This window comes from Panicum virgatum, chromosome 9K, assembly GCF_016808335.1.
Source record: "Panicum virgatum strain AP13 chromosome 9K, P.virgatum_v5, whole genome shotgun sequence".
Classification (NCBI taxonomy): domain Eukaryota; kingdom Viridiplantae; phylum Streptophyta; class Magnoliopsida; order Poales; family Poaceae; genus Panicum; species Panicum virgatum.
The window spans coordinates 7,482,327-7,506,181 of NC_053144.1; the positions used below are offsets into that span (position 1 = coordinate 7,482,327).

General features: G+C 44.8%; 1 protein-coding gene across 1 annotated transcript; it reads left to right on the forward strand.

Annotated features, from left to right (window-relative positions):
* The first annotated feature begins 4,968 nt into the window (after positions 1–4,968).
* LOC120649798 (protein SPIRRIG-like) lies at positions 4,969–23,209 on the forward strand. Its single transcript, XM_039926694.1, has 19 exons — positions 4,969–5,537; positions 8,354–8,423; positions 8,530–8,615; positions 8,755–8,890; positions 8,981–9,037; positions 9,339–9,512; positions 9,769–9,960; positions 10,051–10,116; positions 10,605–10,719; positions 10,945–12,074; positions 12,325–13,027; positions 13,117–13,219; positions 13,301–14,391; positions 14,477–16,127; positions 16,241–19,261; positions 19,952–20,260; positions 20,388–20,694; positions 20,809–20,955; positions 21,451–23,209. The coding sequence occupies exons 1-19, from the start codon at positions 5,311–5,313 to the stop codon at positions 22,615–22,617; spliced, it is 10,752 nt and encodes a 3,583-aa protein (XP_039782628.1). The 5' UTR covers positions 4,969–5,310; the 3' UTR covers positions 22,618–23,209.
* The last annotated feature ends 646 nt before the right edge of the window (positions 23,210–23,855 follow it).

Sequence of the window (23,855 nt, forward strand, 5' to 3'; positions counted from 1 at the left end):
ATGGCATCGAGGCAGCACGGAGCCACGGAGGACGGGATCAGTGCATGTTACGAGACATCGCTGTCCATGTTTGCCGGAGTCGCCCGGCGGCGACGGCGACCGCCGGCTGGGAGTAATTTACCGACTAATCGGCAGCCTCTCCCCTGGCTTAATAATAATCCAAGCCCCAAACTTCCAATTCAAAAATCAGGGGGAGCGGCTTGGCCACCTCCGCGTGACACTGATGACACGGACCAGCGAGGGACCCACCGCCACCCTTCGTCTCCACGCCTGCGACGTCACGCGCGAGCGACGGGGATCCCCGCATCCCGATCCCCTGCGTCGCCGCGGAACACGCGCGCCCGGCCTCGGCCGTGGGGGAGCGCCGCCACCGTGCGCTTTGAGATTCGCGGGCGGGCGCGGGCGCGCGGCGGGGCGGATAAGATTTGGTGGGGGCGGGGAGGAGCGGGTCCTGCCCGCGCCGCTGCGCCGATGGTGGTGAAGCCAAGGAGCGGGTGGCTCGGGGTGGGGCCCGTTTGGCGGTGTGCGAGGGAGAGGCCCGCACGTCTGACCCTGGGGCGCCACGTGGGACAGACCGGACGGTCCGACATGGTGAGCTGCAGGGACCGGGACAGGACGCCCGGGGCTCCGGGCGGCCGAACTTTTTGCTTCTCGTAGCAAAGCCAAATGGGCCCCGGTTGGGTTCACACTAGACTTGCTAGCGCCCACAAGCTCAGAAAAAAATTTCGCATGCATAGAATACTAAATGAAGTCTATTTGCAAAAATCTTTTTAGGAATGAGTATAACTTTTCGCGACGAATCTAATGACGGTAATTAATTAATAATTAGCTACAATAATCATCCTCTAATCACGCGGTCAAAAGTCTCATTAGATTCTTCAGGGTTCCTAGCGCAGGGATCGTTGAGTTGGTTTTGTAAACTGACTTTATTTAACACCGTAATTAGCGGTCAAAGTTTTCTAGCACTCCCTAGCACAAAGAATGCCCATGCAATGCTTCTCAATTTCTCATTGGGGGTGTTTGGTTGGCGGCCAACGTCCGCCACGCCACAGCATGGCTCGCCACGCCCCTCTAGGCGCTTGTTTTAGTCCGGTACTTTAACGAAGCCCGCCATAGTCTTTAGAGCAAGTATCGTGGATAGCTGCAAACCGGCTGAATCCCTGCCGGCAGAGGAAGAAAATAAGAGAGAATGCCGAGTAAGGCTCTCCGCACTCGTCACTCTCTAAATTCACTCTCTAAAAAGAATATTCCATCCTGGTAATCGAGATTCTCTACTCTACGTTCAGTTTCTCCGCGCTCGTTCACTCTCTATATCTCACTCTCTATATCCTAGTCATCTACATTTTCTACTCAAATCTATTCCACCCACCTCTTCTACTATCCCTGACGAGTGGGACCCACCCAACCTTATCTCCCACCCATCCACTCCCTCTCCCCATGTCTCTCTCCTCCCCTGCTTCTCCTCCGCGGCGAGTGGGCGGCGCCGGCCTTCCCCGGCGGCCCTCCCCGCGCCCGTGGCTGGCAGAGCTCGGAGGGCCCCCTGCTGCTCACCCGCCGGCGGCCCTCCTCCCTCCCTCGCCACGGCCCCCCGCGGCGGAGGAGCGCGCGGCCACTGCAGGGCGAGGCCGCGGCCATGGCGGCCTCCAGGGCTCCCGGAGCGGCGGCGAGCTCCGCGAAGGCGGCGGGGCAGCAACGGGGGGAACGGGGCGCCCGACGGCCGCGGCGGCGTGGCCAGCAGGCCGGCGAAGGGGGCAGTCCACGCCGCAGCCTCCCCTTCTGCTCCCTCAACTCGCGTGCTGGACGCGGCTCGCTCGGGCGGGCGGGCGGGACGGTGCCGCAGGCGAGCTCGGCGGCGCAGGCGGGCTGCCTCGCCGACGCGTCCTCCTCCGCGCCTGCGCCCCACTCCTCGCGGCCGCCGCCTCCTCATCTCTGGCCGCGCTCCGCGCGCGGGGGGCGGACGCCCGTCCCTACCCCTGCCCCCGGCGGCGGGGTTGCTCGGCCCGGGGCGGGCCTGCGCGGCGAGGCAGGGCGGCGGCCTCCCTCCCTCCCTCTCCCTCCCTGGCGAGCTCCCCCACGGTGGCGCGCGCCCTCCCTCCCGCGCGGGGCCATGGCGCCCACCTCGCCGCGACTCCTCCTCGCGGCCGAGCTGCAGTGGCCCTCGAGCTCGCCTGCTTGGACGGCACGGCTCGAGCTCGGCGGCCCGGATTCGGCGCCGGGGAGCTCCGCGCAGGGCGGCGGCCGAGCTCGCCGCGGCCGGGCCTTCCCTCTCCTCCCCTGCCCCGCACTCTCTCCGCCCTCGTCACCTTCTCTCCTTCCTCTGCGGCGCCTCCCCCCTTCCATGCGGGGCCATGGCGGCTCGGGGCGGGACGGCGCGAGCTCGAACAGGGGCGGCGGCGGTGGAGGCCCGCGGCGGGGCGACCTTCGCGCGGCCCGGCGTGCGGACCGAGCTCGCGCGGCTCGGCGAGCAGGGGCGGCCGCGGTGGTGCGGCGAGCGGGGCGGACGCAGCGAGGCCGCGGGACGGTGTGGGACCCGCGCCACGGTGGCGGCGTAGCGCGCGGCCGCTATCTGCGCTGGGTTTGGAGAGCGGAGTCTCGCCCGCAACCATAGAGAGCGAGGTAGCGCGCCCCGCTGCAGCGTTTTTCTCTCTAAATCGGCTCTGTAAGCTGCGTTGCGTATCGCTTACAGAGCCCAATGCGGGCAGCCTAAGCGTCTGGCGAGACGCTGGCTTGAAGCGGGCGAACAGCTATCCCATTAGTTGTATGCGTTGCAGAGGTCATGTGCTGCTGCGCAGCTCCCAACGCTGCTACCTAGCCACGCTGGAGCTTTATTTCGCTGGCTAGCCGGCAGAATCATTGCCCTCGCTCTTAGGCCACCCGCAACGGGCTGGCGATTTGGGCAGGAGATTGAGACGGACGACAGACGCTCGGGCAGAGCGCGCGTGAGAGCGAGCTCTCTCGGCGAACGTGCGAGCTAGCGACGAGTTCGTCACAGAGAGTTTTGACAGAATTTAAGGATAATCCCTAACAATCAATGCTTTTTTTTCTAGTGACGGATGTCCAACTTTTCTTTAAATGATATCCAACTTTCTACTAGTTGCATATCAAATGGATTTTCTTGTGATGGCGTCACTCGAATGTGAGTGAATATTTGGAATGAATCCCTACATGCCATCCAAAGTTACTGAAATAACTAATCTGCCACCAAAACAATCAATTACATTTCTAGTGGTGTATGTCCTTCCTCTACTCGAATAAAAATAGATTCTTATCTGTTAGTGGAATAAATAAATATTAAGAACCACTGCCACCGAAATCATTACTCTATTAGTAAAAGAAGAAACATATACATAACCAATTTGATCTTTTATTCACCATCATAATTGAGTTAATTTTAGTGGCAATGATAGAGATATTGCATAGGTAATGGGAAATTTTATGCTCGCAAGGGATGTGATATATTTGAATTGGATGACGTGTACACAAACTTTAAAACCTTTTAAAACCTTCTTACAGTATAATTAATATTGGTAACCCAAGAATCACACATGCCACATGTTTGTTTCTTCATATAGAATTCTTATAAGTGGGTTGATGTCTCATATTTCGAAAAGGATCCTTTTACGCATACGATAGATTCATCAAGATATTAAGAGGAAAGGGAAGCACATTGGAACATTTACCTAAAAATATTGATCTTATTATTTACCTAAAAGGAGCGACTACCTTATATTTCTTATACCTCAATGTATAGTCAGCGCCGCATTCAGCACAGCAGCCACAGCTCCAAAACTACTCCTCGCCTCTCCGTCGTGCTGGAATAGGGTTTGGCACCACTTCGAACCCCTCCATACTATTACTACCTAGTTCCACACATGTTATGCTGATACTAGAAATTGATTTTGCCGCTCCAACCCCACTTATAGCTTTAGAACCATCCACTGCTTGATTTTTCCTTTTGGGGGAGTGCATGGAACAACCTCGTTTCTTCTTCGGCGATCCACGTCACCACTACTCAAGTGTCACAGATTTAGATAGAAGAGTAATGACATCCAATCTAGGTTTGAGATCAAAATGAGTGCTGATGATTAACCTAAAAGTAAGGTAGAATTGGTGAGAAATCTCTTGCTTCCTTATTCCCATCATTCGATAACTCTATCTATATTAAGACTGGTGAAAAGAAACGGGTCTATGCGCCCTTATTTCTTTTCAACTTCGGTGCCAACACCAGATAACTGTGTTGAAGAAGCTATGTTTGAGTCACTTCAAACTATTTTTAAGTATCATTTTTATAAGTGATGCTCTACATCGACCAGATATATCAACCAAAGTTCTTTGAAAAAAAACGTAGCATTTAGAAAACCAAAAGGTAAACAAACTACTTTATCCATCAACAATTATCTTTTATTTTATTTGCCAATGCGACCATTCCTAATTTTCCACCTTACAGCGAACACCTAACATGACACTCGCACCAAAGGGGTAAAAACGTCACGGTTGGAGCCAGGAGCAATATAGCTCTACCGTAGCAAAGTCGTAAAGATAAAAAGTAAACACTCACCAAAAAAAAGTCAGACTGTGTTTAGATGCGAAAAGTTTGCGAAAAGTGAAACTGAAAAATATTGTAGCACTTTTTATTTGTATGTGGTAAATATTGTCCTATCATGGACTAACTAGGCTCAAAAGATTCATCTCGTAACGTACATTCAAACTGTGCAATAAATTATTTTGTTTACCCATAATTAGTATTTTATGCATGCATCATTTGCAATATTTAATGTTTCGATGTGACGGAAAATTTGAAAATTTTGGGGAAACTAAACACAGCCTCAGTAGTCGGACAAGGTAATAGTATTGTTGTTACGATGTTATCTACAAGAAACAAACTTAAAATAAATAATAAAAAAGAGAAAAGAAATAAAAAAAGTCCAAGGAAAGCATAGCAAGCAACCAGGCAACAAAGCAACAACCAGAGGACACGCTCACAGGTTGCAAACCCGAATAGACGGAGCAGAGCACGCAGAGAAGAGAGGCGGCGTCGCGGCGAGGTTGAAGAGAGGTGAGAGAGAAGGCGTAGAGGCGCGTGGGTGAAAAAGAGGAAACAAAAAAGGAAACGAGCGAGGCAGAGAAAACACAAGCAACAGACGACAGCAAAAATAGGAGGTCGGAGGCGACGAGCGGGAGGCGGAGGCGAGGAACAACGTGAATAAAATTTTATTCGGAGAAACAAGGGGAGGCGGGGAATCGCGTCGGAATTCCGGCGAATCGGCAGGATCCGGCCGGGATCTGCGCGCCGGATGAGGGGTCGGCACCATGAAATGGTCCTCATTGCTCAGTAAGGTTGTCTTCGCCGCCGGCCAGCAGCAGGAGCAGCAGCCCCCGCCCCCGCCCCCGCCGCCGCCGGGGTCGCCGCTTCATCGCCAGCAGGCGGACCAGGACCTCGCCACCCCGAGGCTCAGCTCCGCCTCCACCGGCGGGGACGAGGGCGGCTTCGACGCGGCGGCCGGGAGCTCGCCCTCCGCCGCCGCGTCCCCAGCCAGGTGTGTCCCGCTAGCCGATTCAAACGCCCAACTGGTCTCGGGTTGCCTGAATCGAATCCGGCGATGCATAGCCAGCTCCGATGCGATCCCGTTGCTCTAGCTTTCCGGGTTTAGCAATGGCGATCAGATTTGGATTCGGGGAACGTTCGATCTCAGATGCTTGCTTTTCCGTTTCATCTGCGCGTACTTGGTTCCTGTTTGGTGATTTGGTTGGTAGATGCGGGATTATGCGTCATATTGACGTTTTGACCTGTAGGATTAATACGCTTGAATGGCTTTTTAGCTCTGAGCTTGGCGATAGAGCTGTAATTTTTTCTTTCTTTTTTTTTTGTATTGCTCTTGTGCCGATGGCAGACTATGACGGTGCCTTCGCAAGGAATGATGCCGTTCTAGGACGGTGGTTGCGTGAGTCGTTAGCTGCATAGTCAGTGGTAGGATTTCTATGTCTGAAGGCTATGGTCTTTGTCCTTTTTGGTTTCTTCTTTTGCATGTGCTTTTGCAGAACAACAGAACTCTGGTTTTTTTGCATTTATCGTAGTAGAGAAAGTGCAATTTTTAGTCATCACGACTGGGGTTAACTTGATAAGTCGCTTGATTTGCCGTTTGATGTTTGGAGTGGGATGCTGTAGGATTATTGTGGCAGCTACCTTTCAAAGGTGTTGTGAAGTTTGATTGACTGTGCTCTATGTTTTTTCTTGAGTTACTGCACAGCTAGGGAATACTTATGCCTTCTTTATTTTTTTGTTAGATTTCATGTGCTAGCTAGCTAGATACTTATAATGAATGTCCTGCTAGGATCATAGTTGTTATTACTACTACAACAACAACAACATAGCCTTTTTTCCCAAGCAAGTTGTGGTAGGCTAGAGATGAAACCCGAAAGAAATAAGTTCAATGTTCAGGCACATTGATAGCTAGTCTCCAAGCGCTCCTATTCAAAGCTATCTCTTTAGAGATATTCCAATCCTTAATGTCTCTCTTAACCGACTCATCTCACGTCAGTTTAGGTCTACCTCTACCCCTCTTTACATTATCGACCCGCTCAAGAACCCCATTACGCACCGGCGCCTCAGGAGGCCTTCGTTGGACATGTCCAAACCATCTCAGCCGATGCTGGGTAAGTTTCTCCTCAATTGGTGCCACCCCGACCATATCCCGAATAACTTCGTTCCAGACTCTATCCCTTCTTGTGTGCCCGCAAAACCACCGCAACATCCGCATCTCTGCTACACTCAGTTGCTGGACATGTCGCCTTTTTGTAGGCCAACATTCAGCACCGTATAACATCGTCGGATGAATTGCTGTCCTATAGAATTTGCCTTTTAGCTTTTGTGGCACCCTCTTGTCACAAAGGATGGTAGAAGCTTGCCGCCATTTCAACCAGCCAGCTAAAATTCTATGCCTAACATCTTCATTAATGTCGCCATCCTTTTGTAGCACCGATACTAAATACCGAAAAGTATCCTTCTGGACCACCACTTGCCCATCTAGACTAACGTCTCCCCCCTCATGCCTAGTCGCGCTGAAATCGCACATCATGTACTCGGTCTTGGTCCTACTAAGTCTGAACCCTTTCGACTCTAACATACGTCTCCACAGCTCTAACTTCCTATTAACCCCTGCCCTATTCTCGTCAACTAGCACCACATCATCAGCAAAGAGCATACACCAAGGGATCTCACCTTATATATCCCTTGTGATCTCATCCATCACTAAAGCAAATAAATAAGGGCTCAATGCTGACCCCTGGTGTAGGCCTATGTTAATAGGAAAGTCAGTGGTGTTGCCATCACATGTCCGGACAAACGTCGTCGCATCCTTGTACATATCCTTAATGAGGGTAATGTACTTAGTTGGGACTTTGTGCTTCTCCAAGGCCCACCACATGATATTTCTCGGTACTTTGTCATATGCCTTCTCGAGGTCAATGAAGACCATGTGCAAGTCCTTCTTCTGCTCCCTATATCTCTCCATCATTTGTCGTATTAAGAAAATCGCCTCCATGGTTGACCTTCCAGGCATGAACTCAAATTGGTTTTGGGTCACACTTGTCACTCTTCTTAGGCGATGCTCGATAACATGGGATCCACATATTGATATGCGAAGATAATGGTTAGCATTCTCCACGACCTCCTGCTGCACAGGTACTCGTATTGGCTGGACAATGGCTGACGAGGGTTGCTACGTTATCAGTGTGTAGTTACATGATTAGCTGCTTTGGACCCATTTCATAGAGATCATATGTATATAATAAATTATCTAGTTTACTGTGGAATGGAGGTTTATAAGCCATACATGCTTAATTTTTGGTTCAGAAATTACGATTCCTGATTGTTCATTTTCTTATTGGCAATGCTGCAGTGCTTTGTGAAACACCATGACACTTGATCATTCATGCACTTGCCACTGTACTATCCATTTCCTGAACTAACTCTATAATCGCTCGATAGAGGAACACGTACTATGTTATCAGCTATATTCTCTTGGAAAGGGTACAGCATTTGGGCCTGATAACAGAAGTTGTACCTCTTATACGATAGGTTTCTAGTTTACTTTTTTAGTTTGCTGCCAATCTCTGCAAGCTAATTCATGTACGTGTATGGATATGTGGATCCCATGGTACTATATGCACTCTCACATGGCAATATATGCTCCATAGTTATGTTCTTGTATTCTAGCTTACAGCAATCAAATCAAGAATTTGCATTCTTCATTTCAAATATTTATTAGGATTTTGATTCTAATGTTTCAAGTAAATCACATGCTGCAAAATTTCTCCATGTTTTCCATCTTAACATTCCTTCTCTTGTACTCAGGGGGAAAAATGAATTGGAATCAGACTTCAGGAGGTTCTGGGAGGAATTTCGCTCTTCCAGCTCTGAAAAGGTACAATAACACTTGTTTTTATTTTTCTCACCATAAATCAATAATCACCCCTTGTGAGCTGGTTCTTACCTTGACATTGTGTTCTGTTTTTTTTTTCCTGCTGCAGGCGAAAGAAAGGGCCTTAAATTTGGCTGTAGATGTCTTCTGTAGGCTAGTCAAGCAGCATTCTAGTGTAGTGCAATTAGTTGCAAAGTATGACTCTTTACAATTGCACACACTACTTCAATAATTTATGTTGTTACATTGCACTTATTTTGGTGAGTTTGTATCTACTGTCTATGTAAAAAACTGAATATTGGCCATTTGTTTCTTTCCTTCATAATTTCTACAGGTTAGTAGAAGCACATGTTTTTTCTTTTGTTATTGGAAGAGCTTTTGTTACCGATGTGGAGAAACTAAGAATCCACAGCAAAGGAAGAGCACTGCATGTTGCTGATGTTATTGGATTTTTTTCAGAAATCACAGAGGTATGTTCTTGTATTTGTTTATATGGTGCAATTTCCGGATTCCATGTGGCAATACCCTCTCCTATAACAATTTTCTTTCCACAAATCCAGCTTGGTATATGTCCAGGATCAAACCTGTTGTATGCAGTCGAAGTACTTGTGACAGAGGTTAGTACAATTGCTATAATGTGATCAAAACAGAGTTTGTTGTTCATATATTATATTTTCTTTCAATGCAACGTCTGTAGTACTTCACAAATTAATGCATGCAATGGGTAGTATTGGGGGTGGGTGTCACGTGGCTCATGGATAAAAATGTACTTAGCTACTATACGGACTTGCTCACTGTGTCTTATATTCTGTATCCAATATTTTTTTTTGAAACTGTTATGTATCCAATATGAAACACAACTATGAAATGTTTAAAGCTAACAAGCATCTCTTGTCATGTTTAATTTATTGGTTACAGACTAATGATAAGCAGCCTCTGTTGGACTCTGGTATTTTGTGCTGCCTTATATATATCCTCAATTCTCTATTGAGTCCCAGTGAGTACTCCCCAAGTACCTCTCCTGTTCACGAAGCAGGATCAAAAATTGAGAAAAGCAAAAATTTGGATCCTACACAATCACGGCGGCTTGAGGTAATGCCACTCTTCTGGTTCTCATGGTAACAGGACTTACTTTGCAAGACTTTATTGTTGAGATACACAAAATCATAAATTGTTTAACATAGGGTTGGCTGAGCTTTGTGTTTCACCATTGAACTATATCCATCTGTATTATTACAAGTCTTTTGCTTCATGTTCATATGCATTATACGGTGACTATATGTCTTGCCCTCATTTTATCCTTGTCAAAATGGGTTTTGATTTCTCTTCTTGTTTCTGTTGTATGGAGATTGAGGGGAGCGTAATACATATAATGAAAGCACTTGCGAGCCATCAATCTGCTGCACCAAGTTTAATTGAAGATGATGCCTTACAAGTTCTCTTCCACATGGTTGCAAATGGTTCACTCACTGTATTTTCCCAATTCAGGGATGGTATTGTTCCCCTTCACACAATTCAGCTTCATCGCCATGCGATGCAGGTAATTTGAGATGAGATACCATCATGTTTTGAAGGGTCATGTTTCTGCTGCATCACAGTTCCTAAATATGTTATGTTCATAACTGAACAGGTTCTTGGTCTTCTTCTTGCAAATGACAATGGGGCTTCTGCCAAGTACATCAGGAAGCACCAATTGGTACATTATCTATCTGTTCTTTATTGTCGATGAATGCTGTCCTGTTCTTGGGTTTAGTTTGATCTATTGGCACGAGAGTAACAACACGTAGCATTGCATCCTTAGTTATTTGATCATCACACAGAACTAAAATGTCTAGCTGTTATCTCTTATTGTTATGACAGTAGACTCTTAAAGAGCAGGAAAGCTTCATTGAAGCATCTTAGTATTTCATTAGGCATTCTTTCAGACTTCGGGGCGATCATTTTTGGACCCCCAGCTAAACCTTTGTAACTGGGCCACCAAAGTTCTGTTTTCTCTCCTTTTTCCAATCTTTTTTTTAGGTTGGTGCTGGCATCATGCCAGGATTGAGCATTTGACCCCTTCCCATTGGAGTGTTGGGATGCCATCTTGTGGCAGCTTTCCTTGTATTATTTCTTGGAAAGCATTTATTCTTGTGCGTATATTTCTGTTCAATCTCATTGACCCATCTCCATCATGTCTTTTAGATTAAAGTACTTCTTATGGCCGTGAAGGATTTCAATCCTCAAAGTGGTGATGCTGCTTACACCATGGGCATTGTGGATTTGTTACTGGAATGTGTTGAGTTGTCTTACAGGCCTGGTAAGTACTGACAAACTTTGCCACTCAGATGTATTTCTTCTCAGAGGAGATGCTTTGAATTCAATATTTTTCAATGTTTACAAATTAAATACCCTTTTTGGTCTATGTTCTGGTTGGGTTCCCACTCTATCCTGATTTGCTTGGGACTAAATGCTTTGTTGCTGTGCAAATTGAATTATAACTCTTGTCTTGGGCTAATATTTTAATATTTGGTTTACTTTGCAGAGTCTGGGTCCATAAGGCTCAGGGAAGACATACACAATGCTCATGGTTACCAGTTCCTTGTTCAATTTGCTCTTACACTTTGTAGCTTACACAAAAACCAGACTCTCCAATCCTCATCCAAGTTAGTAACTGGAGTGCATGGATTTGATCCTTCTCACAGATTAGAACAAGATGTATTCTCATGTGACCTTTCACCTCAGTTGTCTAGGTTGCTTGATGTTCTAGTAAATTTGTCACAAATTGGACCCTCTGAAAATGGTGGTGGTAAAAGTTTGAAATCTTCTCACACGAAAGGAACAGGGCACAACAGAAGCCGAACTCCATCTGCTGACAAATTTGATGAGGTGATGGAAGTTAGTAGCCCCAAGGTAAAAGATCTTGATGCCATTCAGATGCTGCAAGATATTTTTCTGAAGGCTGACAACTTGGAAGTGCAAGCTGAAGTTCTCAATAGAATGTTCAAGATTTTCTCGAGCCATCTTGAAAACTACAAGCTGTGCCAACAACTTCGTACTGTTCCTCTTTTTATCCTAAACATGGGCAGCTTCCCTGCAGCACTACAAGAGGTCATTTTAAAATTTTTGGAATATGCTGTCACGGTCGTAAACTGCATTCCGGAGCAGGAGTTATTGTCACTCTGTTGCTTATTGCAACAACCAATTTCTACCAGTCTTAAGCATATGGTGCTTTCGTTCTTTGTAAAGCTCCTCTCCTTTGATCAGCAGTACAAGAAAGTTCTCAGAGAAGTTGGTGTCTTGGGGGTACTGTTAGATGACTTGAAGCAAAACAAGCTTTTCTTTGGAGATGAGCAGCACAAAAAGGCCAATGACTCTACAGAGAGGATGTCTAATGCAAGTAATTTTCAGAAGACGGTGAACAACAAAGATGCAATTCTTTCGCCAAAGTTAATGGCTTCTAGTTCCGCAAAATTTCCCATGTTTGAAGATGAAGGAACAATTATTGTTGCATGGGATTGTCTTTTTTATCTGCTGAAAAGAGCTGAGCCTAACCAGCAATCATTCCGATCATCCAATGGTGTCAACATCATTCTTCCTTTCTTGGTATCCGAAAGCCACAGATCTGGTGTATTACGACTATTGTCATGCCTGATAATTGAAGATTCTCTTCAGGTTTGTGTTTGTAGCTGACTATCCCATGAAAACAACATACCAATTTTCTTCTGAAACTTTTTTAGTTTAGGGGCCTATATTTTAAATTTCCTAATTTACGAGTCTTGGTGGAGCGCATGTTCAAGTCGACAGACTTCATTTTCCTGTGCTCACCGTATATTTCTAATCACGCCTAATGAGTTTTTTAGCAGCAGTAGTGGCATGCATGTGAACTTGACTTAAACTTTACATATGAATACTCTGTTTTCAGGCTCATCCAGAAGAAATAGGATCACTGATTGAAATCTTGAAGAGTGGGATGGTATCAACGTCATCAGGTTCTCAATTCAAGCTTGATAATGATGCAAAGTGTGATACATTTGGTGCTTTGTGGCGCATTCTTGGGGCGAATAGTTCAGCACAAAGAATTTTTGGAGAAGCCACTGGATTTTCCCTGCTATTGACAACGCTGCATAGTTTCCAGAATGACAGCGAAAATGAAGAGACTGAATCATCTTTACATACTCATATGAAGATCTTTGGTTTTCTATTGCGAGCAATGACAGCTGCTGTATGCAACAATTTTGTTAATAGGATAAAACTGCATACAATCCTTTCGTCAAACACTTTCTATGATCTCGTCTCTGAGTCTGGGCTGCTCTGTGTGGATTGTGAAAAACAAGTTATTTTGCTTTTGCTTGAGCTTGCACTTGAGATTGTCCTTCCACCCACGAGTAACCTGCAGGTAGAGTGCATTTCATCTGAAACCTCAGAGGATGAATCGAGCTTCTTGTCTGCAGCATCATTTGGACTTTCAAGGCTTGACAAGGAGCGCGTGTACAATGCTAGTGCAGTAGTTGTGTTGATCCGTTCTTTGCTGGTATTTACACCTAAAGTTCAACTTGAGTTGCTGAGATTCATTGAGAAGCTAGCAAATGCTGGCCCCTTCAACCAGGAGAATTTAACTTCTGTTGGTATGTGCAAAAAATACTCTGGTTACCCTTTTCTTTTGACTCATTTTGACAAGGACACCTTATATTTTTGTTACTCTTTCATTACATAGGATGTGTTGGCCTGCTACTTGAGACAATCAGCCCATTTTTGGAGGGTTCCTCTCCTATTCTTAATCATGCCTTGAGAATTGTTGAACTTCTAGGTGCCTACAGGTCAGTTACATCCATTACATTTTCATTGCAACAATTTCGTCTTCTTGTTTTGTGGTACATGATTACTCTTTTATGTTCCAGGTTGTCCTCCTCTGAGCTAAGGCTTCTTGTGAGATATATTCTTCAGCTGAAAGTGAAGCGTTCTGGTCATCTTTTTGTTAATATGATGGACAAATTAATTCAAATGGAAGACGTCAGAGAAGGAAACATGTCTCTAGCTCCTTTTATTGAAATGGACATGAGCAAAGCCGGTCACGCATCTATTCAAGTTTCATTAGGAGAAAGAACATGGCCGCCTGTTTCTGGGTACTCTTTTGTTTGCTGGTTCCAATTTCAGAACTTCTTTAAATGCCAGCCGAAGGAAGCAGAGAAAACATCTAAAGGGGCCTATGGTAAAAGGAGTGGGCATGTTATGCGTATATTTTCTGTGGGTGCAGTGGATGATGCCAACACTCTGTATGCTGAACTTTATCTTAATGATAATGGCGTTTTTACTATATCTACGGGCAATTCAAGTTCATTATCATTTCCTGGCATTGAAATGGAAGAAGGAAAATGGCATCATCTTGCTGTTGTCCATAGTAAACCAAATGCACTAGCTGGCCTTTTCCAAGCAAGTGTGGCTAGCCTGTATCTTGATGGAAAGCTGAGGCACACCGGGAAGCTTGGATATTCACCATCCCCATTTGGTAAATCTTTGCAAGTAACACTTGGCACACCTACTATTCGTGGGAAAGTTTCTGACTTGTCATGGCGGCTCCGGTGTTGTTATCTTTTTGAGGAGGTCTTGACACCCGGGAGCATTTGTTTCATGTACATTCTTGGACAAGGGTATCGAGGGTTGTTCCAAGACACTGATCTTCTGAGATTTGTCCCAAATTGGGCCTGTGGTGGAGAGGTAATGGCAATCCTGGATTCATTAGAAGTGGAGGTACCCACATCTTCAAGTAGCCAGCGTGTTGACAGTTCGATGAAACAAGGAAACTCTAGACTTGAGAGCAGTGGAATTGTTTGGGACATGGAACGGTTAAGAAATCTCTCCTTACAATTATCTGGAAGGAAGCTAATATTTGCATTCGATGGAACTTCATCAGATGCTTTTCGAGCATCTGGGACCCTTTCGTTGCTGAACCTTGTTGATCCAACTTCTGCTGCTGCGTCCCCAATAGGAGGTGTGTAATGTCGTCTAGCTATTTGATTTAACTTTTTCTTTAAATTGGAATATGCCATAATTCAATGAGCTGCTCATATGGACAGGTATACCAAGATATGGACGTCTAAGTGGTGCTGTTTACATCTGCAATCAGTGCACAATTGGTGACACTGTTCAAACAGTTGGTGGGATCCCTGTTGTGCTTGCTCTTGTTGAAGCTGCTGAATCTAGGGACATGCTGCATATGGCACTGGAGCTGCTTGCATTATCTCTTCAGCAGAGCCATCAAAATGTAAAAAACATGCAGGCCTTGAGGGGTTATCATCTTCTTGCACTTTTTTTGCATAGGAGAATGTCACTATTTGATATGCAATCTCTTGATATCTTCTTCCGTATTGCTGCATGTGAGGCTTCCTTTCCTGAGCCGCAGAAATCAAAGATAAATCGAACAGCAAGCTATGCATCTGGGATGTCCCCGGACGCCAGCCTTGATGATCTTACCTTACCCAAGTTTGGCGATGATGTGTCTTCTGGTGGATCTCATGGGGATCTAGATGACTTTTCAGTACAAAAGGATTCATTTAGCCACTTGTCTGAGCTGGAAAATGCTGACATAGCTGGCGAGACTTCTGAATTCATAGTCTTGTCAAATGCTGATATGGTTGAACACGTTCTCTTGGACTGGACTATATGGGTTGCTGCTCCTATATCTGTGCAAATAACTCTTCTTGGATTTCTCGAGAGGATGGTATCCATGCATTGGTTCCGAAATCACAACCTTACAATACTGCGCCGGATTAATCTTGTTCAGCATCTTCTTGTTACTTTACAACGTGGTGATGTTGAAATTCCTGTGCTGGAGAAGCTAGTTGTGCTACTAGGTGTCATCCTGGAGGATGGTTTTCTAGCTTCTGAGCTGGAACTTGTTGTTAGATTCATAATAATGACATTTGATCCTCCAGAGCTTACACCAAACCGCCAGATTGTGCGGGAGGCTATGGGAAAGCATGTTATTGTGAGGAACATGTTATTGGAAATGCTTATTGATCTACAAGTAACCATAAATGCTGAAGAATTGATGGAACAATGGCATAAAGTTGTCTCGTCCAGACTGGTCACATATTTCCTTGATGAAGCTGTACATCCAACTAGTATGAGATGGATTACAACTCTTTTAGGAGTTTGCCTTACGTCATCAACTACATTTGCTCTGAAGTTTCGTGCAAGTGGGGGTTTTCAAGGGTTGAATCATGTGCTTCCAAGCTTTCACGATTCTCCAGAAATATACTATATATTGTTTTGTTTGGTGTTCGGGAAGCCTGTTTATCCTCGAGTACCAGAGGTCCGCATGCTTGATTTCCATGCTCTCATGCCTAGTGATGGAAACTACGGAGAATTGAAGTTTGTGGATCTATTGGATACTATAATTGCAATGGCAAAAGCTACATTTGATTCCTTGATAATGAAATCTATGCTTGCACATGAGAATCACAATCTTTCACATCTTAATGGAACCTTGGTTGCTGATCTCGATGAGTCCACATCAGACATGGGAGGTGACCTTCAAGGAGAAGCTCTGATGCATAAGACATATGCAGCAAGGTTAATGGGTGGTGAAGCAGCAGCACCTGCTGTTGCTACTTCAATATTGAGGTTCATGGTTGATCTGGCAAAGATGTGCCCACCATTCTCTGCTGTTTGCAGGCGACATGATTTCCTAGAGAACTGTATTGATTTATATTTCTCTTGTGTAAGGTTTGTACAATGTGTCAATGCGCATATATCATGCTACTATTTTTTTCCCACAGCAATATATCATGTCATTTAGCGCATAGACGTTTATATCAAGCCTTGTTTTGGTTATGTAGGTCTGATTGTGCCCTGAGGATGGCAAAAGATCTTACAACTGCTGCAACCGATGAGAAGAATGTTCATGACGATGACAATGGAAGTTCAAAGGACGCCTTTCCAAGTTTACCACAGGAACAGGAACAATCTGCCAAAACGATGAGTGTTACAAGTTTTCCTCAGGAGCAGAAGAGTTCCAGTTCAGAAAGTACCAGCATGCCAAACTCCTTTGAAACTGCTGAAGTAAAAGGAGATGATTCTTCGAATCAGGAGCTCAGTACTAAGATTTTAAATGGTGAAGCAACCCAAATGTTTAATAATACTCATGATCAAGGACGGATCACAGCACCCAGTTCAAATGGTATTGCTGAATCCCACCAAGTAACTGATTCACCCAACTCGGTTTCCATGAATAATGTTGGATCCCCTGTTTTATCCGAGAGATCAACCCACAGAGCAGCCAGTACCCCTTCTACATCTCCAATAGCTCCATTCACATCTTGGCCTGGCAGTGCAGGATCGTATAGTGATGGTAGACACCTGACAGCATCTCCATCCATGGCTTCATCTATATCCGGGATAGACCTGGACTCATCCCCAGATCCGAAGAGCAGTATTCAGAGTTCGCCTGCCGTGAATACCCTTTTCCCAATCAGTTCCAAGCTTTTGCTTGACATAGATGATTTAGGTTATGGGGGTGGCCCATGCTCTGCAGGAGCAACTGCTGTTCTAGATTTTGTTGCTCAAATCCTTGCTGACATTATCTCAGATCAGTTTAAAGCAGCACTTTTTATTGAGACCCTTCTGGAGTCCGTACCCTTATTTGTTGATATCGACTCTGCTCTTGTTTTTCAAGGTTTGTGCCTAAGCAGATTAATGAACTTCCTTGAAAGAAAGCTCTTGCTTGATGATGAAGAAGATGGGAAGAAACTTGACAAAAGCCGCTGGTCTGTTAATTTGGATCCACTTTGCTGGATGATAGTTGACCGCGTGTACATGGGCTGCTTTCCAACCCCACTCAGGGTACTACAGACACTAGAATTCTTAATGTCCATGTTGCAGCTTGCTAACAAAGATGGCCGTATCGAAGATGCTGTGCCTCCAGGTAAAGGTATTTTGTCCATTGCTCGAGGAAGCAGGCAACTCGATCCCTACATCCATGCCATATTGAAGAACACAAACCGGATGATAATGTTCTGTTTCCTCCCAACATTCCTTAAAAGTATGGGGGAAGATGATCTACTTGCAAATCTTGCATTCCTAACAGAAACTGGGAGGAGTTTAGCTTCTAAACATAATCAGGAAGATTTTTCTGTCAATATTTGTACAGTTCTTCAGCTTCTAATTGCCAATAAGAGACTGGTGATCTGCCCAAGCAATGTTGATACTGATCTAATGTGTTGTTTCTGCATAAATTTAATGGCACTTCTCCATGACAAGAGATCGACTGCTCAAAACTTGGCGGTTGATTTACTTAAATACTTGGTGGTGCATCGTCGCCAATCTCTTGAGGACCTGCTAGTTTGCAAGCCTAACCAAGGGCAGCAACTGGACATCCTTCATGGAGGACTTGACAAATTGCTCACTGGAAGTACCTCAATGTTTTTTGAATGGCTCCAGAGTTCTCAGCAGACAATAAGTAAAGTGTTGGACCAGTGTGCACTAATAATGTGGGTTCAATATATTACGGGCTCAGCAAAATTTCCTGGTGTACGAATAAAAGGAATGGAAGTCAGGCGCAAGAAAGAGATGGGACGGAAATCTCGGGAATCTGCAAAACTAGATGTCAGGCACTGGGAACAGATAAATGAGCGGAGGTATAATCTTGATTTGGTTCGTGATGTGATGTCTACAGAGCTAAGAGCAATTCGTCAAGATAAATACGGATGGATATTGCATGGAGAAAGCGAGTGGCAAAGCCAGCTCCAAGAACTTGTTCATGAGAGAGGTATTTTCCCCATGCGGCAATCATCCACAGAACCTGCATGGCAGCTATGTGCTGTTGAAGGACCATATAGAATGCGGAAGAAACTTGAACACTCAAAATTTAAGATAGATACTATTCAGAATGTTCTAACCAGCAACCTTGGATCGGATGATGCTAAGATGACCAGTAGAGAGGATGCAGATTTGTTGATGACATCTGGGTCAGATACAATGTCAGGCTTGAATCTTTTGCCTTATGACACTGAGCAGAAGGATCTTGATGCTGCTGAATTTGCATCATTCAAGGATGATGATGACATATTCAAAGGAGGAAGCACAATTTCAGCTCCGATTGGCTGGGCTGATGACAAAAGCAGCATTAATGAACAGAGCCTTCATTCTGCTACAGAATTTGGAGCAAAATCAAGTTCCCTTTCTTTTCACATGACAGAGAGTCACCATGGAAAATCTGAACTTAGTTCGCCAAGGAGGGCACCTTCAGTAAAGGGTACTGATACGAGAACTTCGGAGGATAAATCAGAAAAGGAGTTGTTTGACAATGGTGAATATCTTATCAGACCTTATCTGGAACCCTATGAGAAAATAAGGCATAAATACAACTGTGAACGGGTTGCAGGTCTTGATAAGCATGACGGAATATTTCTAATTGGAGAACTTTGCTTATACATTATCGAGAACTTCTACATTGATGATTCCAATTGCATTTGTGAAAAGGGCAGTGAGGATGAGCTCTCTGTCATTGATCAAGCTTTAGGTGTGAACAAGGATATAATGGGAAGCAGTGAATCTCACCTGAAATCACCTTCCACGTGGGGTGCGACAGCAAATGTCTTACTTGGTGGCAGAGCATGGGCATATAATGGAGGTGCTTGGGGTAAGGAGAATCTTTGCAGCAGCAGCAACCTGCCTCATCCATGGCATATGTGGAAGCTTGATAGTGTTCACGAGCTACTAAAACGTGATTACCAGCTCCGTCCTGTTGCAATAGAAATTTTCAGCATGGATGGTTGCAATGAGCTTCTAGTTTTCCACAAGAAGGAGAGGGAAGAAGTTTTCAAAAATCTGGTTGCCATGAATCTCCCGCGGAATAGCATGTACGTATTCTTAATCTGTTGCAGTTACACATGCTCAATAAGATACCATGTGAATGCATGGCAGTAAGATTTGATAACACTTTCTACAAGAATTAAAATGAATTCAGAACAATCAATTGGCTATCTATAGAACTATAATGGCATGAAAGATAATAGGTAGCAATTCATGACATCATGCTCCAGAGTAGGGGTCCAGAGGAATTATAATTCATGCTTCAATGCGAGTGAAGTTACTTTTTTGTCAGTTGTTGTCATAAGTTCTGGCATTTAGGACAGTTTGTAAATGACGAGTATATTCCTACTTCCCAAAGGTTCATGACTTGATTTTCAGCTTGTGTGTTTTTTTGCCTTGCTTGCTAGTTTTCTTTATTAGAATTATGAGTCTTGATTTGCTAGAAACTGGCTGCCTATTTTCACCAAAAAACTACATATGAATTATGCTTTTCATTATCACAGTGTTGTTACTTTTGGAACAACACCATAATAAGATCTAATTCAGTGATACTAGATTTTTTTGTTTGCTATCTGTTCTTCTGCATGTCCCATGCAGTTAATAATGAAGAGGTTTCCTTGATCTTCTGCATTTTCAGTGAACTATTTGCAGTTGTATTTTTATTGCTATTACTTAACATTAGATTTCTTGAGCATGAGGACTTTATTAATAATTGAAGAAAACATGCCTTTCCACAGGTTGGACACAACCATATCGGCATCCTCAAAACAGGACACTGGTGAGGGGAGCCGTCTTTTTAAAGTCATGGCAAAATCATTTTCTAAAAGATGGCAGAGTGGAGAAATTACAAACTTCCAATATCTCATGCATCTAAATACACTGGCCGGTCGAGGTTACAGTGATCTCACACAGTACCCAGTATTTCCATGGGTTCTTGCAGATTATGAGAGCGATACTTTAGATCTAAGGAATCCACAGACATTTCGCAAGCTTGATAAACCTATGGGATGTCAAACAGAGGAAGGAGAAGAGGAATTCCGGAAGAGGTTGGTTCATCTAGCATCAATTTGTATACTTTTGTTTCTCTTTCATTAAAAACAAGCATTTTCAACTTTGCTAAACGCTAGCGTCTGTCCAACTCTCGACTGAAATTCATTCTTTGGTTCCTTTCAGATATGATAGCTGGGATGATCCAGATGTACCAAAGTTTCATTATGGTTCTCATTATTCAAGTGCTGGGATTGTCCTTTTCTATCTCTTAAGGTTGCCTCCTTTTAGCACAGAAAATCAGAAATTGCAGGGTGGACAATTTGACCATGCAGACCGTTTATTCAACAGTGTGAAAGATACATGGGTAAGCGCTGCTGGCAAAAGCAACACATCAGATGTGAAAGAACTGATCCCTGAGTTCTATTATTTGCCTGAATTTTTGGAAAACCGGTTTAATCTGGACCTGGGCGAGAAGCAATCAGGAGAGAAGGTATACTTTCACAAAATTGCATGCCCTAATCTTTGCACTAGATTAGATGTAACGATTCCGGAAAGCTCAGGTTGGTTGGAGGTAAGCATGTAACTTCTTTAATGATGCTTTCAGGTTGGCGATGTTGTTCTGCCACCTTGGGCTAAAGGCAGTGTCAGAGAATTCATTAGGAAGCATCGGGAAGCATTGGAGTCAGATTATGTATCTGAGAATCTACATCATTGGATTGACCTTATTTTTGGATATAAGCAGAGAGGAAAGGTATTAAGCATCTCTGGTTTCTGCATTTGAATTTTGTCCCTAGTGGTTTTGCTGTTACTCTCTCTAATCATCACATCACAAATATGTTTTGTTTCGAAACAAGGACAGCATCTTCTCTTTTTTGTATCATCTTGAACACGCAGGATTGGTGAGCACAATACATATCTAATTGTGTGCCCTCTGACCTTTCTTAAAGTGTGCCTAGTTTTGTTTCCAATCTGGGGTCTTGAGCAGGAATAATGAGTTAATCAATCAATCTGCTTCATATTATATGATCCCTAGTTTACTTTGCATGGGCTCTGAGATGCAATTTTGATCAATGTTTACTGCATATCATGTTGGGAGTTTTCTCTACTTTTTGGTTTTTGCAAGCACATAGTGTCTTGTAACGTGAAACAGAGGGTATTTCTGTAGGGCATGTCATTGTTGTTCATTTGATAGTATCACTTGTTTACTGACATGATTTTTATATTATTTTATTTTTATATATGGCAGGCAGCTGAAGATGCTGTCAATGTCTTCTATCACTACACATATGAAGGGAGTGTCGACATAGATGCAGTATCAGATCCTACCATGAAGGCTTCAATATTGGCACAAATCAACCATTTTGGTCAGACCCCAAAACAGTTATTCCAAAAACCACATCCACAGAGACGGACTGACAGGAAAGTCCCTCCTCATCCTCTACGGTACAGCTCCTATCTTACACAACAAGAGATTCGCAAGACAGCATCTTCAGTGTCCCAAATTGTCTCCTACAACGATAAGATCCTAATTGCCGCAGCTAACAGCTTGCTCAAGCCAGTAACTTACAGTGAATACATTTCCTGGGGATTCCCTGACCGCAGCTTGAGAATATTAACATATGATCAGGATAGACTTTTGTCCACACATGAAAACCTTCATGGTGGTAGTCAAATCCAGTGCACTGGAGTGAGCCATGATGGCAATATTCTCACCACAGGTGGTGATGACGGAGTTGTTGCAGTGTGGAGATTTGTTAAGGATGGCATACGCCGTCTCCTGAGAATGGAGAAGGCTTTGTGTGCTCACACGGGCAAGATAACTTGTGTCTATGTCAGCCAGCCTTACTCATTAATTGTGTCAGGCTCTGATGACTGTTCTGTGATTTTGTGGGACCTGACAAGCTTGGTATTTGTGAAGCAGCTACCAAGGTTCCCAGCATCAGTATCTGCCCTACATGTGAACAACCTCACTGGTGAGATTCTGACTGGTGCTGGTGTTCTTTTTGCTGTTTGGAGCATCAATGGGGACTGCCTTGCTGTGGTGAACACATCCCAGCTTCCTTCTGACCTCATCTTATCTGTGGCAAGCACGACACACTCAGACTGGCAAGACACAAACTGGTATGTGACAGGTCATCAAAGTGGCGCTGTTAAGGTATGGAAAATGGTGCACTGCTCGTCTGATGAGGCAGTAAATAGCAAGAGCAAATCGCCTGCAGTCACTTCTGGCGGGCTTAGCCTGAATGGCCAAACACCAGAGTATAGACTACTTCTGCAGAAAGTGCTCAAGTCACACAAGCACCCTGTCACTGCCCTTTGCATACCACCAGACCTGAAACAGCTTCTGAGTGGTGATGCCGGAGGTCACTTACTTTCCTGGTCATTGAAAGACGACAGTTTTAAGGGTTCATAGCGACAGACAAATATAGGATTCATCTGCACATATTGAAAGCGCTGATTAAATTATATCCCTGATTTCTTTCTCATCCAGAAATGAATGGGTATAGACGTGCATTGAGAAAAGAGCTCAGATCGGCGTGCCCCTACCATGATGGTATATGAAGGTTTCCTTGGATGCCCATGACCCGGCCATACAATTGACTCGGGCTAGAGGGAAGTGCAACAGAGACACACTGAAAGGATGAATGGGTGAGGCCATTGAGGCGTCGCTGCGCTGGCATCATAATCATATACTGTGAATTATGAGATGGCTGTACCTTCTCTTCTTGTTTTTTGAGGAGAAAAGGATTCATGTGGGGGGTTGTAGGTGCCAGTGTTTGTAAAGTTTGTACAGGGTAATTTTGGTGGTGCCGGTTGAGGCGGACGATGATGATGTATTGTCACGATGTCTTGCTTGGGGTTGCGGAAGCGAAGGAAAGGGGTGTTAGGTTCATTCTCTCTCCTCTCCTCCTTGAAGTGGTGTTGTCCATTCTTTGACTGGGTGTAATTTTAGCACCCTTGTGTTCGATCAGGTCATTTGGACCTGCACATACATTGCACGCAAAGAGTTTTGTTGAACAAAGCGATGCGCCCGATTCGTAGTTCCGTTGGGAGTACAATTTGGAGCAGCTGCTGCTGATCAGTGGGAAATTTTCGTCGCGCAGGCAATCGTCCACGGATTAACAAAGGGATTTTTGTCAATCGGCCAAGGTACTTTCCCGAGGTCATTCGGCGCGTCCCATAGAGATCCGCGCTTCCCGGGGTTCATCTAGACCGGCTACATTGGATCTGACTGACTGGGATTGGCAGTCGTATCATCGCTAGGATTCACGATCACATGATCCTATGCTTATTCATTTATTAACCTAATGTTGTCGCGAGGGGCGAAATGACGAATGGATCTAGTTCGTATACCAAACACGACGATCTTTCACTGGCAGAATGGCAGTTCCTATCAGCTGTGGACAGGTGGTAGAGGCACCAGGCGCGATGGCCAAGCTAGTCCGCTTCAACAGCGGCACATCCCGACATCCGCACATGCCTCTGCGATTTTGATGGCCATTGACCGAGAAAAAAAAGGTAATTCTATCCACAAGAATACAGGACAGCGCGTCGGTCGCCTTCCCCATCTCCACGTCAGCGTGCGGTGGGATGTTGAACGTTTATAACCGGATAAGGACAAACACGAGAATCATACACCGCGTTCCCATG